Genomic DNA, 21,496 nt, shown 5'->3' with positions numbered 1-21,496 from the left:
GAATTTTAGGTTTTTTTTAACCCTAATATAAGTATCAGTTCAGCATTTATGGAATATGAACTTTTCAACATTTATAATTGCAATTGTTAACATACAATATTTATTATTTATAAAAAAAAGTTTCCTGCAGGATAGCTGACAACTATAAAAAAAACTGTTATGCGCGCGCATTTACTGCAATTGAATGCGGTAAAGAAGCGAAAGAGAAAGACGCTGTTAATAAGACGTTTAACTGAAAGGGATGCAAAAAATCGAAATCATAGATACATGTTATATACCATTACACAATTTTCCGCTTTTTCCTTCTTTCACTTTCCTCAATTCAGTTTAATATTGCCACAGACTTGCGTGTATCAGTGAAAAATATTGACATCAATTATATTTGATTATAATCAAACTAACAATTGTTTTTCATACAGTTCTTTAAGTCACTAAGTTAAATGTTTATACAAGACGGTTTCAAGTTATTCTTTGAGTTTTAAAGTGTTGAAGAAGCAGCTGTGTTTTTTTTGTAGATATGCCTGTGAAATTATCTTGTGTTGACAAGAAAACAAAAAAGTGCTTGTAAATTAAAATCTTATTACTTGCCATGAAAATGAAAATCATTGACCGGTTTAATAAAAAAAATACCAAAATGACTTTTTTGAACATGGATACAATGTTTTACATTTTGCATTATGTGTTCTTGGATTTTTTGCTTTTTTCGGGTAAGAACATTCATCGTACTCAGACATTCAGTGTATTAGGGTGGTCTAAATTTGAATGATTTTTTTTTAATTTATGTTGTGGGTCCGTTTGGTGATTCTAAATGCTCGTGACGAGAAATGAAGATTGGTGTAAAAAAAAATTGAAAACAAACGGTCAGAACAGTCAGAGCGACTGAGCCCCGTACGACCCGCGAACCTATTACGTACGAGATCCTAATAAACGGCATTAACCTTATTGCGTCCGTAATCCTAGTACGGGCTTAACTTTATTAAGTCAGTAACTATTGCCTGCATGGTCCTGGTGTGAAAAGTCAATTTTTTACAGAAATTGTTCATCTTGCAGATTCCATAGGTTTCTTTCACTTTTTATGCAATGGCAATCACATGTAATAGAGCTATACATTATGCACGTTCACAAGAATGTAACATCGTAGCCTTTGCTTTTTGTCAGTACGAAGATTGAAAAAGAAGCATTATAGTGAAATGTATTATAAGTAGGTTACTGTGAAATTAGTAATCTTATAAATTATGCATAGCGCAATTACAAAACCCCGTACGAAGTACATACCTTTCAAATATTTTTTTTGCCAAAATTCACTTAGCCCTAAATTTATTAAAGAATATAAGGAACCACCATAACGGCAAAAGTCCAGAAGCGATGTTTTTTTTAGGAAAATTCGGAATTTTGTTTTTGATATGAACATCGTAGCCGCTGACGCAATTTGTGTGTCACCGCCTTTGTGATCAACTCAGAGCTTCCTTAACCTGTTTTTTCAGATTAGTGTGATCAATACCTCCCATTAATAATCCTGCCTAATTTTTAGACCCGTACGAAGTGGAATTCGAAGCAAACTGTAAGGGCAAAGCGTTTGCCTGGGGTTATAGATGACGAATACACAATGGGCATATTTGAGTCGGTCCTTCCTGACTAAGGGCCGCCAAGTGGTTTAGGGTTTTTCGAAGATATCTCCTGACATGTAAACGCTACACTTGTAAGTGATACGTCAAATGAAAGGTATTTACAATACTGATCGGAAATTGGATGACCGATCAGTTAGAGCGTTTGATGGTAACCATAGATGCTGTTTTTCCTTTATTAGATAGATATTGACCGTATCAATCAGTGAAAAACGTTTTTGAAATTCGGTTCACCTGAGCGTGAGCTAGGTCCCTTGGGGTGGGCTCATATTCGGCTACTCTGCCGTACAGTAAACTTTGACCGACTTTCATGATTTTTTTTGTTTGAAAGGTATTAACAATTGTAAAGCGTCGCGTCAGTACTATTTCCGGTCTCCTAACAAAATGAAATATATCTTTCAAGTTAGGTCCCCATGGTCATCTAATCTCCAGACTTCACATATTATTTTACAAAAAAGGTCGAGTCTGAAAAAAAAATTGAGTTCGTGACTGACTGTCAAAGTTCCCCGATGAAGATTTTGAGACTTTACCTTCGCTACAAAATTTGATGAAAATGTGCAAAAATGTAAATTTAACATTAAATATGCTAAATGGACCACGGTGAGTCAAATACAACTTACAACCTGTCTTTTGAATTGGGATGTCTACATTTGATATTTATCTGTGATTTTGGTACATGGAGTTTTAGCGACGAGGGTAGGATTACCTCAAATCATTTTTTTTAGCTTAAAATGTATTCCCAGGTTCTGAAATAACGAATCCTTTATTTTTAAATGTTTCTAAGATAATGTATATAAGAATCTGAAAATGTAACGAAACGTACCCTTTAAAATTAAAAGATTCGTAATATCAGAACCTGCTAAAAAAAGCTAAAAGCTAAGCTAAAAAAAAAATTTGAGGCAATCCTACCTTCGTCTTACAATAGTTTGCAAGGAAAAAAAGTTTAGCTAAATCAGTCCGAGATTAGTGAAAATATATCGAAATGTTACGTAGCGCAACTAACCGCCGACTTCTTCGATCACACAAGTCACACTTCACAGGCTAAAAATACCGAGTTTTCAAACAATTTGTATAACACTCACAATGTTTATGCAGTGTATTGAGCTTGTGCGCGCAAGTTTATATCCGAAGTCGAGCTAATGCGTTGTGCATTGGAATTGTTTACCTTAAATAAAAGCAGTTCAAATATTTGGCTTTCGAATCACGATACACTCATATCCGATCATTTTAATTTTAATTTACTTTATTACAGTTAAAGAATCTTCAATTTTTCGACACTTTTTTCCAGGATGCAAAGCAGGATCCCATGAAAAACAATTGCTACACCACTTACTTGATGCGTATAATGTGTTGGAACGACCTGTAGTGAATGAATCAGATCCACTGCAACTGTCATTTGGTTTGACTTTAATGCAAATCATTGATGTGGTAAGTTTTTTTTAGAGCAGAATTATTACGCTACAGTGGCTAATAGGGGTGGTCGATTTTGTGGGATCGGAAATGGACCCCTCCAGAAAAAATTCTAGTGGCCCATAAGTACCAAAAAACCATATACAAACTTTTTTCTTCATCATCTGCAGGTGGCGATAAATCAAAATTTGAAAATTTTCGAGTAGTTGATTTTTTTCCATTCTAAAAACCACCACGACCAGGTTGTACATTTTTTTCAACCTTAAAACAGCATTCTATCTTTCCACTCTAACATATAAAAAAGAAAAAAAAATGAAAAAGTTTGCTGGTCGAGTTTTTGTGAGTCATCAAGTTTCGCCGAAGTCCGATTTTCCACAATTTTCAATATTAAAAAAAATGTTTTTTTTGGCCGAATTATTTATAAACTTGTCTTGCGATAGCTCATTGGAAAGGTATTTCCTTAGCGGACGCAGAAATAGATCATTTTCATTAAACGGTACTTGTCAACGTAACCCCACTTAATTTTTCGTCAAGTAGTCCTTAACCTCAATCAATTGACGTTAACTGCGTTCAATTTACTGATTTTTATATGAAAATCGTTCGTTCAATTCATTCGATACTTTTCGACATGTCTGACAGTTGGGATCGTGTCTGACGTTTACAAGGTCATGAAACAAATGTTCGCACGATGTTAGTGATACATTCGACTCATATGAGACTCTCTTTAGTTGTATTGTTGACGATAATAAACAAACCACTGTTGCCATTTTTATCTACTCCTGATTATAAAATTAAGTTACTTTGTTTACATGGACCAGCTGGTCGAACAGCTGAATCAAAATAGTTCACAAAATTGAAGGTCCGCCACTGTAGTCAAGCTTTCGGACCACACTGGCATATCACTGGACACGTTTATTGCCATCGACAAAAATCAAACTCAAGAGCTTTGCACCAGGAAATTGTTCGATCGAGCCAATTTCGACATGATCAATCTGGAAATCAACAGAAAACTGAACGAGCTTTGTATTTCGACCACTTCCAACCAAAGTATATTAACACTGAAGGTAATGCAAATTCACAGTTACACAAAGATCCAAACTTTCAGGTGAATTTAGCTCCGTCATGTTGCACACGTATTGAATTTGTTTGCGTCAAGTTGCATCTAGTGGTGAATTTGGAACGATTTAGCGGTGTCATGTTGCAAACATATAAAATTCGTTTGCGTCAAGTTGTATTTAGTGGTGAATTGAAAGGATTTAGTGTCGTCATGTTGCACAAGACTAAGTTAGACAACATACGAAAATGAATTCACCTGAAAGTTTGGATCTGTAATTTCTCTGATCCGCTGAGAGTCTGCATTACCTTCAGTGTTTATATACTTTGCTTCCAACATCCATCGTACTGATATCGATGCAACGATTTCAACGCTTCACAACGTTTTTCAGTCCGCTATAGAAAAACACGTCCCGACGAGCTCAGTGAAATACAATATCCGAATTTAAGAAAAACAAAGATTGTGCCGTTTATTGAATAGGCGACGAAATAACCAACGAGCCAATCAGCAGGAATTCGCCTCGATTCACAGTTCGATCTCTCAAGTTAGTATTAAGAACTCACTCTGCGATGATTTCAGTAAGTTCTACCAACGTAGACTGCAACAAATTCGTTCCAACAGAGATGTTTTCAACGTAGTCCGACAGTTCTCTCAGTTTAAGCGCAAATCGACCGACATAAGCAACATTTTTCTCGATGCAAATAAACAAACTTCAGTGTCAGATCCGTCTGAAATTTTGAATGAATTTGCAGCCCAATTCCTGAAAAATCACGGAGCTTACTCGTAACAATGCCAGCTCCACTGACCCAATGGTGCAGCAATCTATCAACGAGCTAGATGGCATGGATTGTACGATCGTTTTTAACGAAGAAATCAGAGCCGACATTGAGACTGAAGAAGAGGCAAGAGAAGTAGATAAGCTTCTCCCAGAATACCAACGTGGCATTGTCACATCTGTCGAGGAGGTAACTGAAATCATATTACAACGACAAAACAAATCGTCTGCTGGAAACGACGACTTGCCGATAACAGTGCTAGAGAAATTTTCGTTTGCAAATCTGCTTAGCATCACAATTATTTTCAACCAATTGTTAGCGTCTACAATATTCGCACCCGCTTGGAAACACGCTATTTGTTTTGTTTCCAGTTCCGAAACCGGGCAAAGACTCTTCATGCATTTCTAACTGAAGACCCATATCGCTGCTCAACTCAATTTCGAAAATCTACGAAGTCATCATGAAAAGAAGAATTCGAAAGCACTTCAGCGACAAAAACTTGTTTTCCACCGATCAATTTGATTTTCGTCCCAAACGTTCTACTTTACATGCACTGGCAAGACTACGCGATAACATCATGGTCGGATTAAATAATGGCAAAATCACTACCGCCTACTACTCGACATACGAGCTGCATTCGACACTGTCTGGCATGACGGATTAATTCACAAATTGATGTTGTGCGGTTTGTCTCCGCTGATGTGCAAAATTGTACAAAGTTTTTTGGTTGGCAGACCATTCTCGGTCAAGTCAAACGGAATGTTTTCACATCGACGACTAATTCATGCGGGACTCCCACAAGGAGGTTGTGTTTCAGACATTTTATTCTTGGCTTACATCAACGATATGTCATCCCATCCCGGCATCAAAAAATCTCAATTTGCTGACGATTCACTCTTTTATCGCATTCATCGAGACTAGATTCTAGTGTAGAAGACTTTCAACTCATATCTCGGACGCATCGCTAAATTTTTCAAGTGTTGGAAATTGGACATTTGTGAAGGAAAAAGTCAAATGCTTAATATAATCTGACGTTGTACTGACACTAACCGAAAACTTAGATCGGATGCCAAGAAAATTGTAGTGACCATCAAGAACAATGCTATCGAGAAAGTTGATTCGATGCGCTATCTGGGTCAGTGGTCCATGAATATGCATCAGCTAAATCACATATCGATAAAGTCTTAAAAAAGTCCAACGTCGTAACCAGCAAACTACGTCGTCTACTACAGAGCAGTCTAATATCTCCTAACACAAAGACAATGTTCTACAAATTCATCATAAGACCGATTGTATGCTACGCTTCACCGGTTTGGGCAAATCCGTCAACCACGTCGTCTGCACAAATGAAACGAATCAGACTTAGCGAAAGAAAAATTCTACGATCCACCACAAACACGTATCGCGAACGTGGAAACTTCGTGTATGCAAACAACGTTTTGCTGTACCAAAAAGCCAAGACCGATAGAGTGGATCGTTTCATCGCAAACCAGGCCCTAACCTTCATCGATTGTTGTGCTGAAAGTGAGGATCGTGACATAAATGTTATTGCCCGTTTTGATGGAACGATTGACCCCAAATATCTTTCAGTGGCTTTCTGGGCAAAGTGGCGCTCAAACGGATCACTCATTGACAACGATGAAATGCTCATCTACAACCGTAGCCAAAATGGTGCACCGCGTCAAGTTTACAGTACGAACCAGTGAGGGCGTAAAAGTAAATTTTTTAAATATTTTTTCTGGCAAATTGAGGTTTCTGTGTTTCCTCTAAATTTTTTGCTTATGATCAGTGTTAATGTCCGACTTGTTTTTGCTTTTGTATTAGTGCAGATTTTTTAATTACTTTTCATTCTCGAAATTTTTTCGCTGTGATATTTTATAAACTTTCTCTTTCAAACGCGACACTTTATAATGAATCTTTGTCAGCCGGATTAATTTGTTCCGTGATATCATTTGTTAGATTTATTGTATTTGTTCTATCAAACAAATAAAGAAATAATAAAAAAAATAATTGCCAAACTTATCTCGTGTCAACGTCATACAAAAAAAAATATGATTGACATGTCTTTCTCTTCCTCAATAGTGAACTTCAATCTTGGATGGTAACTGTTCAAAGCACTCAGTAATTAGTCTATCTTGTCCTCAGGAACGAAAGCCAATATGTCATCTTCTGCCTCAATTGGCAGAATTTGGGGCAGTCACATATGACATGGATGCCCGTTTTATCTTGCCGCAGGTACATTCGGACATGTCCAAGAGTCTCATCTTTCTAACGTGCTTATTCAATCCACAATGTCCCGTTATCGCCCAACAACTTGGAAGCAGCACTAGCCTCAGTCAGAGCTTGTGCAACAGTGAGGACTTAAGGTTTACATTAAAATGGCAATGACAAGCACGAACATTTGGACGTTACCATACGAATTTTGCTTAAGCAAACCAGTTTTCAAAATCAATTATTAAAAATTTGCAAATTGATACAGTCAAAGGCAGTCAATTTTCAGCATAAATTAGCTTCAGCTGTTTTTCAGCTGATCCATACGGTTTTACCACTATCATGCGCGTGGGTGTAGCAGCTTCAACCGTATGAACAAGGAAAACCAGTTTTGATTGTATGTGTGGATCAGCTGAAGCAAATTTATGCTGAAAATTGACTGCCTTTGACTGTAATGAATTTACGAAAATATAAATTAAATTGATAATAATTGAATAAAAATCGAAGTTTGATTAAAATGTTTAATTTCATTTGAGCCTTTTGTGTCTCCAACGAAATCAAATAACGATATTTTGTTATTGGGAATTGTACTGTTAATTTATTTCAATAAAACAAACAATAGCGTTATGGACGCAGTAGGGTTGCTGCGGACCTACTATGATTACGGACGATCTAGGGTTACGAACGCAATAAATGTACGGGTCTAACATCGCTGTGTGCGGTACGCTCTCTACTCATTTTTATCCGAATGATATCGAGGACCATAATAGCTTAGCGTCAGTACTGGTATCAGTGCCTAAAAAAATGACCTCCATCCGCCATTTGGATTTTAGTAAAACCGATATAAAGTCAATTTAATTAAAATTTTTACTTAAACATTATACGGCTTTAACTTTTTTTTAATCTCAAAACTATTCCAACTATCCAAAAGAAAAAAAAAAACGTGCAAAATCCGTCAAAATCCCTATGTTATAGAACTGGGAAGATGGTTAACCATGTAGAGGGAACCAATTTACTCCCACCCTCATAATTCGTAAATTCCAGCGGAAAACCTGAATAAAAAGTATCCACTTCTTTTGGCAAGTTTGTCCTCCTCATTGAAGTCTATAATCGCCGAGAACATATTTCATTGTAGTAATAAACACTTTTTTAAACGTAAAAAAATAAAAATTTGATTTGTTTCAGGATGAAAAAAATCAACTATTAATAACAAATATTTGGCTTAAATTGGTAAGTCTTTTAACAAAAAATATTAATAGCCGCTACACTTGTCAGCATTGAAACATAGATCTTGTCACTCTGTGTTATCGCCCAAAACCACTTACAGTGGAGGTGTGACGCAAGTCCTGTTATCCACTTACAAAAGAACTGATATCGGTGTAGGTGACGCTTACAGAATCGATACGCAAAAAGATATGCGTCACAAATGGCAGTAGGGATGGGCGATAATGATTTTGATAATCGATAATTATCGATAATCGATAATTTTTTTATCGGAAATTAATCAAAAAAGTATTGATAATCGATAATAATTGGTATATTATCAAAATATCGATATATAGATCCATCGATATTTTCTTATAAAAACCCGATATATTTCGATATGTTGTTAAATCATCATTAATTTTCCGATTAATATCAAAAAATCGATATTTAAATAGTTATCGAATAGTTATCAAATTATCGATAATGATTTGATTAATCAATTATCGATAATTTCTTTCGATCGATATTATCGATAATTTTGAACGTCTCCCATCCCTAAATGGCAGCTGATGAGGAAAGTACGCAAAAGTTTGATCAACAAAAATTTTACCCGAAAAATTTTAGAAAGAAAATTATAATTGCGTTATAAGTGGCAGATGTTGAGGAAGGATAATTTTTAAAATTGTGAAATATATTGCTTTAAAGAATGGAATTCAAACGGAAGAAAGCCGTAATACTTTCTCGAGTTGATTGTGAGATTGGATCGGCTAGGATCATAGTTGATCATGAATGAAAGAAGCAAAATTTCTTGTTTTTTTTTTCAGTATATTTCGGATGTTATTTTGTCATCCATCTTCAGCTATAAATATAAATAACATCGTAAGGATATAAGCTAAATACAGAGTATTCTGGTCAAGTCACCTTTCTTATTAGTTTCTATTAAATCACATCGAAACTTATGGTCTAATAAGACTCAGACTTATGTAAACAAATTTTTTTTCTTTATTTTTATTTTTACCGAAAATTCATGATCATTTTACATGTGATGAGTATTTACATATTTTATAATTTGTAAACTTCATCTAGCTGATTGTAAACAAATCGATTATCACAGATTATACGGTTGTCAAATAAACAAAAACAAAACTACGTCATGACATGAGATTCTTGTCAGATGATATGGCAACAGTTGAAAACTTTATCTCGTATGAAGTTGCTTGAATGAATTCATCACATTGGAATAGGTCGCATGCAATTTGTTACACGATTTGTAGTTCTGTGCCGATTCACCATATAACCAAATGTAACATGCTTCTAAAGTCTTTCGTTTATACCAATCTGATTCACGATCTAAAATTTTTAGTTCTTTCTCGGAAAAATCTGGTTCATGAGTTACATTCTCAAGGCAGTGTCTCTCTAAGTACCATTTTCCCCAAGATATATAACCTTTACTTAAATTCAATATGGCCGCCGGCCGCCATTTTGTTAGGAGACCGGGAATAGTACTGACACTTTACATTCGTTAATACCTTTCAAACAAAAAAGAGCATGAAATTCGTTTTGTGTTGATAGTGTTGTTATGATTGTTGTGAAGTTGGTTGTAATTCGGTCGAAATTTCAAAATTCAAGGTTTTTGAATATTATGGTTTACATGGTGGGCAATTAGAAAAATTTGGTCACTTTCGGGGTATGTTGGGTAGCTGGAAATATTAGGTCACTTTCAGGGTATGTTGGGCAGCTGGAAAAATTTGGTCACTTTTAGGGTATGTAAAGCAGCTGGAAATATTTGGTCACTTTCAGGGTATGTTGGGCAGCTGGAAAAATTTGGTCAATTTCAGGGTATGTTGGGCAGCTGGAAATATTTGGTCACTTTCGGGTAGCTGTGTTTCGTCAAATTTTCAAATTTCGTCAAATTTTCGAATTTCGTCAAATTTTTGATTTTCGTCAAATTTTCAAATTTAGTCAAATTTTCGATTTTTGCCAAATTTTCGACTTTTGTCAAATTTTCGAATTTTGTCAAATTTTCGATTTTTGGCAAATTTTGACAGCCAGCTTGTTTGAACTGATTGTGTGTAAATTTTATTTTTTGCGTAACGAAGCTGAAAGCGTCAACTCTAGCGATATCATTCATTTTAGAAATTGTACCTCAAAGACTGCGTCACACTTTTCTCGAAGAGATTTTTGTTGGGATAAAACATATGTCTGTTTTCCCTTAGTAATGTAGATAGTAGACCGCTAAAATTGGTTTCTTTCCGATTTCAAACTTGAATTTCTCTATATCTAGTATCTTTGTGGCCTACACTCATTTAATGATTTCTTGACCCTGGTAGTGTCTTTGAAAACTGACTTAAACATTTTGTGCTTAGCTAAGTGTCACATGGTAAAGTAAAGAATCGGTAATCCCATTGAAACATTTTAAGACCAAATTAATGTGCTTTTCAATTGATTTGTCCCGCATGTTATGTGTATCTTGTTGGTAAATCGTGTTCGAACTAAATTAACACAAAAGTGTGATTTCAAGACAATCAAATTATAGACGAAAAATTTCTAGCAACAGTTTCATCGTTCAATCTCCAATATTATTGTTTAGTCCTATTTTTAATCCTTGAAGGAATTAATTTTTTTTCTATTTTTAGAGAAGATTAAAAATCTAATCCCCCTAATAATTACTTTTTGAAAGTATTAAATCCCCTCGGACCTAAGAATGGTAATTCCATATTTTTATCTGTGTAGACACGAATTGAATCCTAGAATCCAAAACCAATTTCAAAAAATTTTCCGCCCACTGTGTCGCCAGTGGGAGGTGACAGAAATCTGGAAATTACATACTTCCTTGAGCCACGAGCCATACTTCCCATAGGAATGATTGATTTTTTGTCCTGTGCCCTAAACATTTTGACACTTTTTGGACCACCTAGCACACTATATCATAAAATATAATAACCATTATAGTTTTACCAAATCTCTTTTACAGGAATGGAATGACATGAATTTAAGATGGAACTCGTCGGAATATGGAGGTGTGCGTGATTTGCGAATACCACCTCACCGACTGTGGAAACCAGATGTGCTTATGTATAACAGGTATTGAAATTACACATGAATAAATCAAGATAGTGTTGTAATGTAAACATTATTGTAGTAGATACTAATTAATGTTACTTTTTAGCCCCTTACGAAGTACTAGGGGCTATCAGGACAGTTATGTTATTTGTAACACTTTATATAAGATTTTAAAAACCTTTTTATCTACCTAGGTGAAATAATAGCAGTGAAAAAGTGCTATTATTTCGCCGTCGTCGGTAGATAAAACAGCGTATTCACCTCTGTCCAAATGTTTATTTAGACACTTGGGGAGTTATTGTATGAGCCGAAGGCTGAAGGCATGTGGACAGAGGTGAATAATCTACTATTATTTCCTGATAGGTAATGACAATTGGAAGGTCCCAGAGCCGAACTGTTTCAAAATTTTTCGAGTATATCTGCAGAAACATAAGATAACATGAACAATTTCTGTAAAAAGAGTTTTCGCGTAGAGCTACGCAAGAGTTACGGACTTAATAGGGTAAAGCACGCACTAGGATTAAGGACTCAATAGGGTTGCGGGCGTACTAGGAACACGTTTACGGGTCGTACGGGGTTGTCTTTAACCTATTTCTGAATACACTGAACGAGCTTGAAAATGTCGTGTCAAAACGCTTCATTCTTTACTTCAATTTGCTCCCTAAATATCGACTCGTTGAAAGTCTACAATTTCATGAGGCATCTTCAATTTTTACATTTGAAAGTTAGCGGTGGTTAGCGTTCGGTAATACCAGCCCCTTTCAGGGCGCTAATTTTTGTTTGGTACGAATACAACCCTGGTCCTGAGGGATAATTTTTTGACTATTTTGTCTTATGAATATGTGAATAAAATTACAGAAAAAAGAAACAATCAAGCACTGCAGTCGATAACGTTTTTAATTTGTTTGATTTCAGTATATTTAGCTTATACTTCTGTCATCACCTCTTTTGACAGCTTTTAACGTTTTAATACGATTTCTGTCTCAGCAGCAAAAACCCTATCCTAGCAAAAAAGAAACCAAATCGAATACCGCAAATGCAAATGTGTCGGTTTTCAAAATTCCGTGAGTGTACTTGATTTATCGTTGTCCATTTAATGTACATTTAGTGTCCATTTAATTTACACTTATTGTACTCTTAATGTACAGTAAATGTGTATCAGTTTCAGGACCAGTTAAAGTGAAGATAACTGGACCACATCAATTGAACATATAATGTACATTCGGTGGACATTAAGTGTGACGAATTTGCACCAAAAAAATGTGAAAAACGTCCCGCTAGAGCGAAAAAAATAGCCATTAAATGTTTGGAAGTCATAGCACATTCGGTGTGATGGGCCCATTTTCCGATGGCAATTTATGTACATTTCGTGGGACATATTGTTTACTGGGAAATGTATTTACTCTGTTTTTTATTTTGCTTCATCATCTACAACAAATTGTTAGATTTCCCATGCGAAAAATTTAATTTTAAGATCAGGTCGTTTCAGATAATTCAGGTCATACAGGTTTTTCATAAGTAAGGTCAGGTCAGGTCAGATCATTTCTTTCAGAGCAACCTGAACGTGACCTGATCAGATCAGCCAATTTCAGGCTCAGGTCAGCATCGGTCGACCTGTTTCGAGCCTTAAACCTTAAACCTCACTTACAGCCGTTGAAAAGTGAAAACTAACATGTTTTCTGTTTTGGGACTAGTTTTGGGTTGAATTGTGGGACTAAAGTACTTAATTAAATGAACACTGGCGGCGCTAGTTGTCCGGCAATGTTTTTGTTCAATATAATTCTGACACTTTTGATTTTGGGTGCTCACATTCGCACCATAAAAAATTCAATCCGAGAAGTTAAAAAAGTCGAGAACATAAATGTACGCATTTTATGCGATGCTAACACTTTTCAAGAATTGTTGACATTTTATAGACGAATTACAGTTCAGAAATCCTCGACGTTCTAGTAATTAAGATTTTGTTGATTTGGTCAACGCTTTACCTCGTTCGCGACCGCGATAACTTGTGAACTAGGGAAACGATAGAATAACAGTGTAAAATTAAAAGATCCTTCTTCCTGACACCGAAAACCCAAGGCTGTATACTTTGGGGAGGTCACACAGATGCACACCCACACCCCAAAGTATACAACCTTGCGAAAACCCTCTCTTCTAAAACATGATTTTCGACTTTGTTACACGTCAGATTTAGCATATTTCCAATTCAGCAGTAAAAATGAGTAGAGAAAGAATTTCCAAGGCTGTAAGCTTTGCGGATGCGGAGGATGTGTATCTGTCCTGTGTATTGGCCACATTATCGCTGACCAACAATGCCGAACTGAGTGTGATTTAATCAATGAAAATACAAACCAAATATGGTCTGTCAGTCGGAGGAAATGGCGATTTCATATAATAAAAAACTCATCTTTTAAAGAAAGGTGAGTTTGTTTATAATGAAATCGGTATTTCCCTCGGTCCATACAAATTTTGACATTAGACCATACCTATAGAGTATACTTTCATTGGATTTAATCACTTCAAGGTCAAATCGAGCACTGTTTATAAGTTTTTTGTCAAAAAATCTTTTAGACATAGGCCTTTTCGTTTCTTTGCGCTGCACAGGAAACGTTTAAGATGTTAGTCGGCTTTAAGAGCGCGTCAGCTTTGTGAAAAAAGCTTTACCACTTTCTCATAAACATCGTCATAATTTTGGTAGAACTATTCGGTTTAATACTATTCGAAAATTTGTAACATAGCGAAAATCTTCCATTTGCTGTACATGCGTTACTGTTCCTATTCTTTTTTGATAAAACACGTAATCAAAATTCAGCCGGTATAAATTTTGTTAATAATCATGAAAAGTCTGTCCAGTTGAGTAGGGAAATCACTCCCATCTGCAAACCTCCTCATTAAAGATTTGATATTTCGATGGTAGGAACCTAGACCATAGTATTATTGATCACAAACCGATCATTCCAAGAGCTAAATTTAGCTTGATTTCTAAATAGAGTGCGGAAAATTGACAGTCTCTCCGAGGCTGAAAAGGAGAGCATTTTCTTCAGCATCAGCAATCTCGAACAATTTTTGGCACTGTAGAAAGTCAGTTCAGTACAGCTCTTACGACGCTGATGCACATATGTGTCATTAAATATTTCGAAAATATTGATGTACACAAGAGCTGCAAGAAACTTTTTGAACAAGAAAACCTCATGAAATTTGATAAAAAAAAGCTTTTCAGTTGAACAAAAACAAATAATTTATTGATTACTTCTGCCCACGTGAAACTTGGAAATATTCTCCGAAGTAAAATTTTTAGATTTTCTATTAGCAACTAGAAATTATTAGTAATTAAACGCGACTTAGTTAAGTTATTATTATTTCACTTTTCGTATCATTTGTGTGAGAAAACACAATCAAAACATTGTGTCGATGTTTAAATTTGAAACCGACAGCAATGTTTTAATGTGTATCTTCTGCACACGTAGAGCTTCCACAGTTTCCCTCACACTTTTAGATGTTCCCAAAAACTTTAAGCAATTTATCTAATATGTTTACGCATTTAAAAATCACGAATTAAGCACAAAATTTAACAGAAATATTCTCACATCACAACTGAATCTAATTGACACAAGAATAATGAATGCGCGAACAATACTACGCGAACAGTTGTTTCTGACATTTGAATTTTGGCTGCTCATTACCGTACCATTGAAAAATGTAACCAGCAGCTACAATTCGAATGCATCAAGATTTCGCGATATTACTTTATAATTTCACAATTAAATATGAGGATATTGTTTTTATTTCAAAATAAAATGTCAACAATTCTTGAAAAGTGTTAGCATCGCATAAAATGCGTACATTTATGTTCTCGACTTTTTTAACTTCTCGGATTGAATTTTTTATGGTGCGAATGTGAGCACCCAAAATCAAAAGTGTCAGAATTATATTGAACAAAAACATTGCTGGACAACTAGCGCCGCCAGTGTTCATTTAATTAAGTACTTTAGTCCGACAATTCAACCCAAAACTAGTCCCAAAACAGAAAACATGTTAGTTTTTAATTTATGTCGTGTACGTTCGGTTGTCGCGTCATTTGAAAGTCTTAAATGTAATTGTCGGAACTATAAGGCTGATATAGCTGATATACCTAAAAATTAATTATTAAGTTCCACAGTGCTCGAACATTAATGTTTTTTCGTGTTTTTTGATATTCTCGTTGGGCATTAATTCATATATATGTTAGTTTTCACTTTTCAACGGCTGTATATCGAAAATATCCCAAATCCCATAGAAGTTAGGAAGTTCCAGAGGAATCATCTGTCATCCCAAAATTTAGCAACCAACCTAGTGGAAGTTTATCATTTAACGCAAATAAACGAAAATTTCTTTCGTTTGAGTACACAAATTTGGATAAAGAATAGGACATTCCACTTCCATAATGTAAATGTAACACATAAACCATTGATTGGGCTTTGTTTAAATTACATGCAAATCACTGATATTGTTTTATTATAAAGATGAACATTTGGTGTGATAAAAAAGTATTTCACCGAATGTTCGTTTTTTAAATGAATTTGCGGTATTCGACCTGGTTTCTTTTTTGCTAGAATAGGGTTTTTTCTGCTGGGAGAGAAAGCGTACTAAAACGTTAAAAGCTGTCAAAAGAGGTGATGACAGAAGTATAAGCTGAATATACTAAAATAAAACAAATTAAAAACGTTATCGACTGAATAAAGAACCTTATTTTCTATGCCTTACAGCGCTGATGAAGGATTTGATGGCACATATCCTACAAATGTGGTTGTTCGTAACAATGGATCTTGTTTATATGTTCCTCCAGGAATTTTTAAGTCGACTTGTAAAATAGATATAACCTGGTTTCCATTTGACGATCAACGCTGTGAAATGAAATTTGGAAGCTGGACCTATGATGGTTTTCAGGTAAGTCATTTTTAAACATTATCGTAAAAAAATGATATTTGTCTTCAATTTATGAAAAAGTACTATGTGTAACATGCAAATATGGTCATGATCGTAGTTAATTTATTTAACACAGATACCAAATGTCATGTGGAATGCGTGGAACGCGAGTGCTTGGAGAAACAGCGACTGCTACGCAATTGACATCTGATTGTTTTTTTGTTGATTTGTTGGTTTTGTCGAGTGCTTTTCAATTTTAACATTTTCTTTCGCTTTGGTGTAACAAGGACTGAAACAGCTTCTAGTTTTGTGTTAAAATTGTTTCAAAGTCTTCTAAATTTTATAGGTTTCAGATGTGTTCGTATATAATAAGCCCTAATTGGGCCGTTAAATCGTGAATTTTGCTTTGTGTTTGAGTGATTTGTTTCCGTACAGAACTTATTCTGTTCTTATCTTTTTTAAAAGAAAAATTTAATTACAGTCGAGGAAATTTAGATTTCGGGTTTTCCAAAGGTATTAATCTTATTTAACCCACACTTTATCCCACAACAATGGAATCCACAAATTTAAATTTAGTTAACACAACGGTCACAATGACGGCGCTGCAGTCACGATTTCAAAATGTGATATAGGGTGGCTAATTAAATTTTGGTTTTAGCTACATTTTCTCTTGGTTTTTAATTATTATATTAGGCTTCTTAAGAGTAAATTTATGCAATATAAACCGTTTGAGTTTGAAAAAAGATGTTTTGTATCAGTGAACGATATAGGAAAGCGTTCAGTACGTCTCAACATACAAAAGAACGTAAAATATAATTGTACTGTGGTGACACAGCAACCTTTTAAATTGTATCAGATCCCAGTAGCCCATCTAGGGTATAAATACGTGTAAACTATTATTAAATAAATCATTCAATATTCGGCTTCGGTCGAGAACACATCTACGAGTATTCTTTGTAGTTAGTTGACTGTAGATAGAATATCATATATGGTCGAGATAAGCTCCCATATAATTGGTGACCCCGACAAGTTCATTAGCAATTCTGAACTGAGTCTTATAATTTCAACTAGCAATAGCCCTGAAATTATCTTATGTATGAAAGACCAAATTGGCACAACACCAATTTGCACTGTTCTTGATAAAAGTTCAGTGGACTGTACCAATCAAATAATATAAATAGAAGTGCCCACAAGCATTACAGTCGTCAATAACGAATAATAAAATATAAAATTTGCAATAACGAAGTAATACCATCTATACTTCGGTCGACAACATTTTAAAATTGCGTTTTTAGCAATGAAAACCAATGACTAAATTTAGAAAAAAATTGTAGCATGTAAGCAAACAGAGGCTCTGCCACTAGCTTAAGTTACAAAATTAAAAATTTAGTCGTAAGATATACACATAGTTTTATCACAAAACACTTTTGGCTAAAATGTTGTCGACAATGTTACCGTAACTTTACCATCTAGTTACGATGAACTACAGTCAACCAAAAATAATCTTTTTTGGCCCAGAAATTTGGTCTCACAACCATTTTCATAAAAATTATCAATCAACATTTAGTGAAACTAAATCGTTCGATCAGAGAAAACCGTTTCCTAAAGAATTATTCACGTAAAACGATACATCGAAACTTATCAACAACACTTTCCACCAATCTCGATAAGACGCGATTGGGATGTCCACCTCAAAATGGGTGCGTTACATCACTGTGAAGAAGATAAGGTCTTTTCGTTTTTCGTACAAACTCCGAAAGAGTTTAACGAATATTTCAACACTTCAAAATTAAAACAATTTTTCGTAAAAAATATCCAAAAAAAATCCTTCTGACGAACACCAAAAGTCAAGTATTCCCTCATTACAATTTAGAAACGATTTGCAACAATCGCTAATTCTAAATTAGTCCAATCACCCGGCTCAGCGTTTCATTAATTAAGCTCTACGACCAACCGTCTTGAGAAACGTCTTCAATGACTGAACTCATAAATGACGGAACCGTTTAGCAAAACCGATTCGTGTCGAGGATTGAAACTTCTCGTTTCTTACTATTGTAATTGAAAACACTTGATACATGGAAATTGATCATATGAGTTATCCACAGTGCGATAACACAACCTTTTTCCATGTAAATTAGTTTCACAAGTTCTTAACATCACAGAACATAACGAAATCAAAAGTCATCGTGTATAAATTTACCACCCTTGAAATTAACATATAGCAATTTCAAGTTCACGAATGACCTAAAATTACAAAATCTGATATTAAACCACCAAACCGGCGCCAATAGGTTTAAACTCATTGACCGTAGAATAGTACAAAAGTACAACCGTTCAATGAGTCATATATATAATATCAGTCGAAATGTACATAGCAAATATACTGCCTAAAGTCTGCTACCACAGACAAGTATCACCATACCATACATAAGAAGTACATTTCGTGCAGTGCGTATCCCTGCAAAACAAAAGGCAGCACTAAAATAAAATTCAAAATCACCCTACATATGTTTTGAATCACTTGATCTGAATTAATTTCAAAATAAGTTAAGAGTTGGATCAACCACCGTCTATCACATATTTCCCAAGTTCACTGAACAAACGACATTTACAATCAAAGTCGTCCGGCATACGGAAATCACTCTGTAAAAACAAGTGAACTGCTAGATTTAAATGAAATTCAATCAAGCAACCCTTGAACAAGCCTATAAATACGATTGTTTCCACCAAACAAATTGTATTCTTTCTACAGCCCTCGTTGAATAAACAAGTGCTAAAGAAAAAAATTAAATAATTCAAGTTTTCAACTTTGAAACGGATTAGCTATGCCACCGAAAAAAAGATTGGCAACGGCATTAGCCCCATCGCTAAACGATTACGTAGCAATACGTAATGGTTTACAAACCAATTTACAAGCCCTCAACTGTCTTGAACAAAGACAATTGAACGCAGAAACCAAGACGTCATCTGAGACAACACTGTCGGAAATAATGGCCATACGCAACACCCTACAATTGTGCTGTCAAGCAGCAAATCGTCTCGAGCACCGTGAACTGGCCGCTAAAAAATCATCAACGGCTGTCCGCCACTCCGAAAAAATGGTCGTACCGCCGCAACGTGAATTGTTAAATAAAATCTACAACCGTTCACCACCAAAACGGATTTGCCTTCGTCACCGGGAATTTGGCTCAGCAACTCCTATTAATGACTGCCCTGGACCAGATCAATGCTCTTTCGAAACTACCACCAAACCAAGAAATCGTGCCATGCGTCGATTGGAAAAATTTAAAACCATCCCTACGTCAACCAACGGCAATACAAGAACCAATGGTCCCGAATCAACAACCGCGGCAATAACAGGCCCATCCTCCCAAACGGCAACAATCGCTACTCCGATCCAAGCACATTTGGCCAACCCAACACCGAAAACACATTCATTAATACCAATGGAAAACCAGCATCCCTCCGCCACCTTGCACACCAATAACACTGACTCCGAGCAATGGGCAAATTTGGTTGAAATGGCCGATATGGAACTCGAACAAGAAGCCGACCTCCTAGACATGGCCGTACACAACGAACTACTCAAGGACCGTCAAAAAGAACTTGAGGACGAATTACTAGATGTTTCCGATTAAAGTTTCTTCCTCATGGGGGAAGTATCTGTGGTGACACAGCAACCTTTTAAATTGTATCAGATCCCAGTAGCCCATCTAGGGTATAAATACGTGTAAACTATTATTAAATAAATCATTCAATATTCGGCTTCGGTCGAGAACACATCTACGAGTATTCTTTGTAGTTAGTTGACTGTAGATAGAATATCATATATGGTCGAGATAAGCTCCCATAGTACATTTAGCCACCCTACGTCCGTCATCGCTTCTATTGTCTTCAAAAACATATTGTGTGCTTGTCATGATATGTATCAGACGTTTGTTTATTTATGTGTCTCATCTAAAATGCTGGCCAGCAAAATTTTAATCATTAAATTCAACGGCAAAATTGATCTAAATGTTAAAATAATTGTGAATAATAGTGAAGTTAATGTGGTTTTGTTTTCTCTTCATAAAGGAATTTGCATCAGTTCGATGTAAAGTGCGGAGCACCATTAGAAAAAAAACTTGTCGCTGAAGAATGATCAAAAAGTTGCTGGACGCAATAGCTTCAACTAATGCTTTGCAGGATATAGAATCAAAATTAGAGAAACACCAAGAGCCGTCCATTTGAAATCTTCATCATCATCGTTTCAACTAAAGGTTTTTGTTAACGAAACGGAAGTTCGCTCGCAGATTCGGATCGGAACATCTCATTCGTTTTCGCTAAAACTCGTAGCCGTCATTAATCATGATTCCCATGAAGAATCGCCAAAAATAAAAAATTGGCAAGGGATGAAGAAACGCCGGCAAAAACAAAGAATGATAACTTTGTCTTTGTTGCGTTTCTTCACACTTTGGCGATTCTTCGTGGTGATTAAACAAATCCTTTGAAATTTATTCTTTTACGAAATTTATCTAAAAGGCGTTATTTGTTCGAAGCTAGTGAATCTATCCTTTTATAAAAGTTACGAAATGCTGCCTGGTTCGATCCTAAGGAAACTCTTATTTTACGTCAGGTAACGGCATCTTGTTCGATCCTAGGGAATTCATACTTTAACGAAAGATCCCGAGGACACTATCATTTTACGAAAGATAATGTAGAGGCATTTCAAAAACGTATTTTTACACTTTGGCGTTTCCTCACACTCTGGCGTTTTTCTCTTCTTCCCTTCACACTATCGATTTTTCTTGGCAATTCATCATTATGGTTGATTCGTTAAATCAACAAGAAAAATCGCCATAATGTGAAGAAAAACCAAGAAATATCGCCAAAGAGTAAAGAAACTCCAAGGATCATAGAGAATTGAAAATTTGTCTTTATGGCGTTTGTTCACACTTCTGAGACTTGTCTTGATGATTTAACAAATCAACTAAATATGATGAATTGTCAAGAAAAATCGCCAAAGTGTGAAGAAACTCCAAAATATGACAAATCGCCAAATAATACAATATTGTCGATTTGACTATAACTTTTATTTAGAAAAAGATTGTACGGGACAGTATGTACTGCATATCATATAATTCCTCTATCTTGTGTTTATCTGTGTTCTACGAAGCCAAAATATAATTTCGGACTACAAGTAAACCGTCTCGACTGCCCAGTAGTTATTTTCCTAAGTTCCTAATGAGTGCAAAAAGGCTATTTCA

At 35.4% G+C, this 21,496-nt stretch overlaps 1 protein-coding gene across 2 annotated transcripts in view; it reads left to right on the top strand.

Annotated features, from left to right (window-relative positions):
- The first annotated feature begins 345 nt into the window (after positions 1–345).
- LOC119069385 (neuronal acetylcholine receptor subunit alpha-7) overlaps positions 346–21,496 on the top strand; it is a 60,286-nt gene continuing 39,135 nt past the window's right edge. For both annotated transcript variants that reach the window (XR_005086318.1, XM_037173440.1), the window contains exons 1-5: positions 346–707; positions 2,914–3,053; positions 8,262–8,306; positions 11,257–11,366; positions 16,091–16,271. Coding sequence is in view for 1 of the 2 variants with exons in the window: in XM_037173440.1 (XP_037029335.1) it covers positions 590–707; positions 2,914–3,053; positions 8,262–8,306; positions 11,257–11,366; positions 16,091–16,271 (594 nt within the window). In the remaining variant the exon portion in view is untranslated. The remainder of the gene's footprint in view (positions 708–2,913; positions 3,054–8,261; positions 8,307–11,256; positions 11,367–16,090; positions 16,272–21,496) is intronic.

The sequence above is a fragment of the Bradysia coprophila genome (genome assembly GCF_014529535.1).
Source record: "Bradysia coprophila strain Holo2 chromosome X unlocalized genomic scaffold, BU_Bcop_v1 contig_292, whole genome shotgun sequence".
Taxonomy (NCBI): Eukaryota; Metazoa; Arthropoda; class Insecta; order Diptera; family Sciaridae; genus Bradysia; species Bradysia coprophila.
This window is presented reverse-complemented; position numbering and strand designations above follow the sequence as displayed.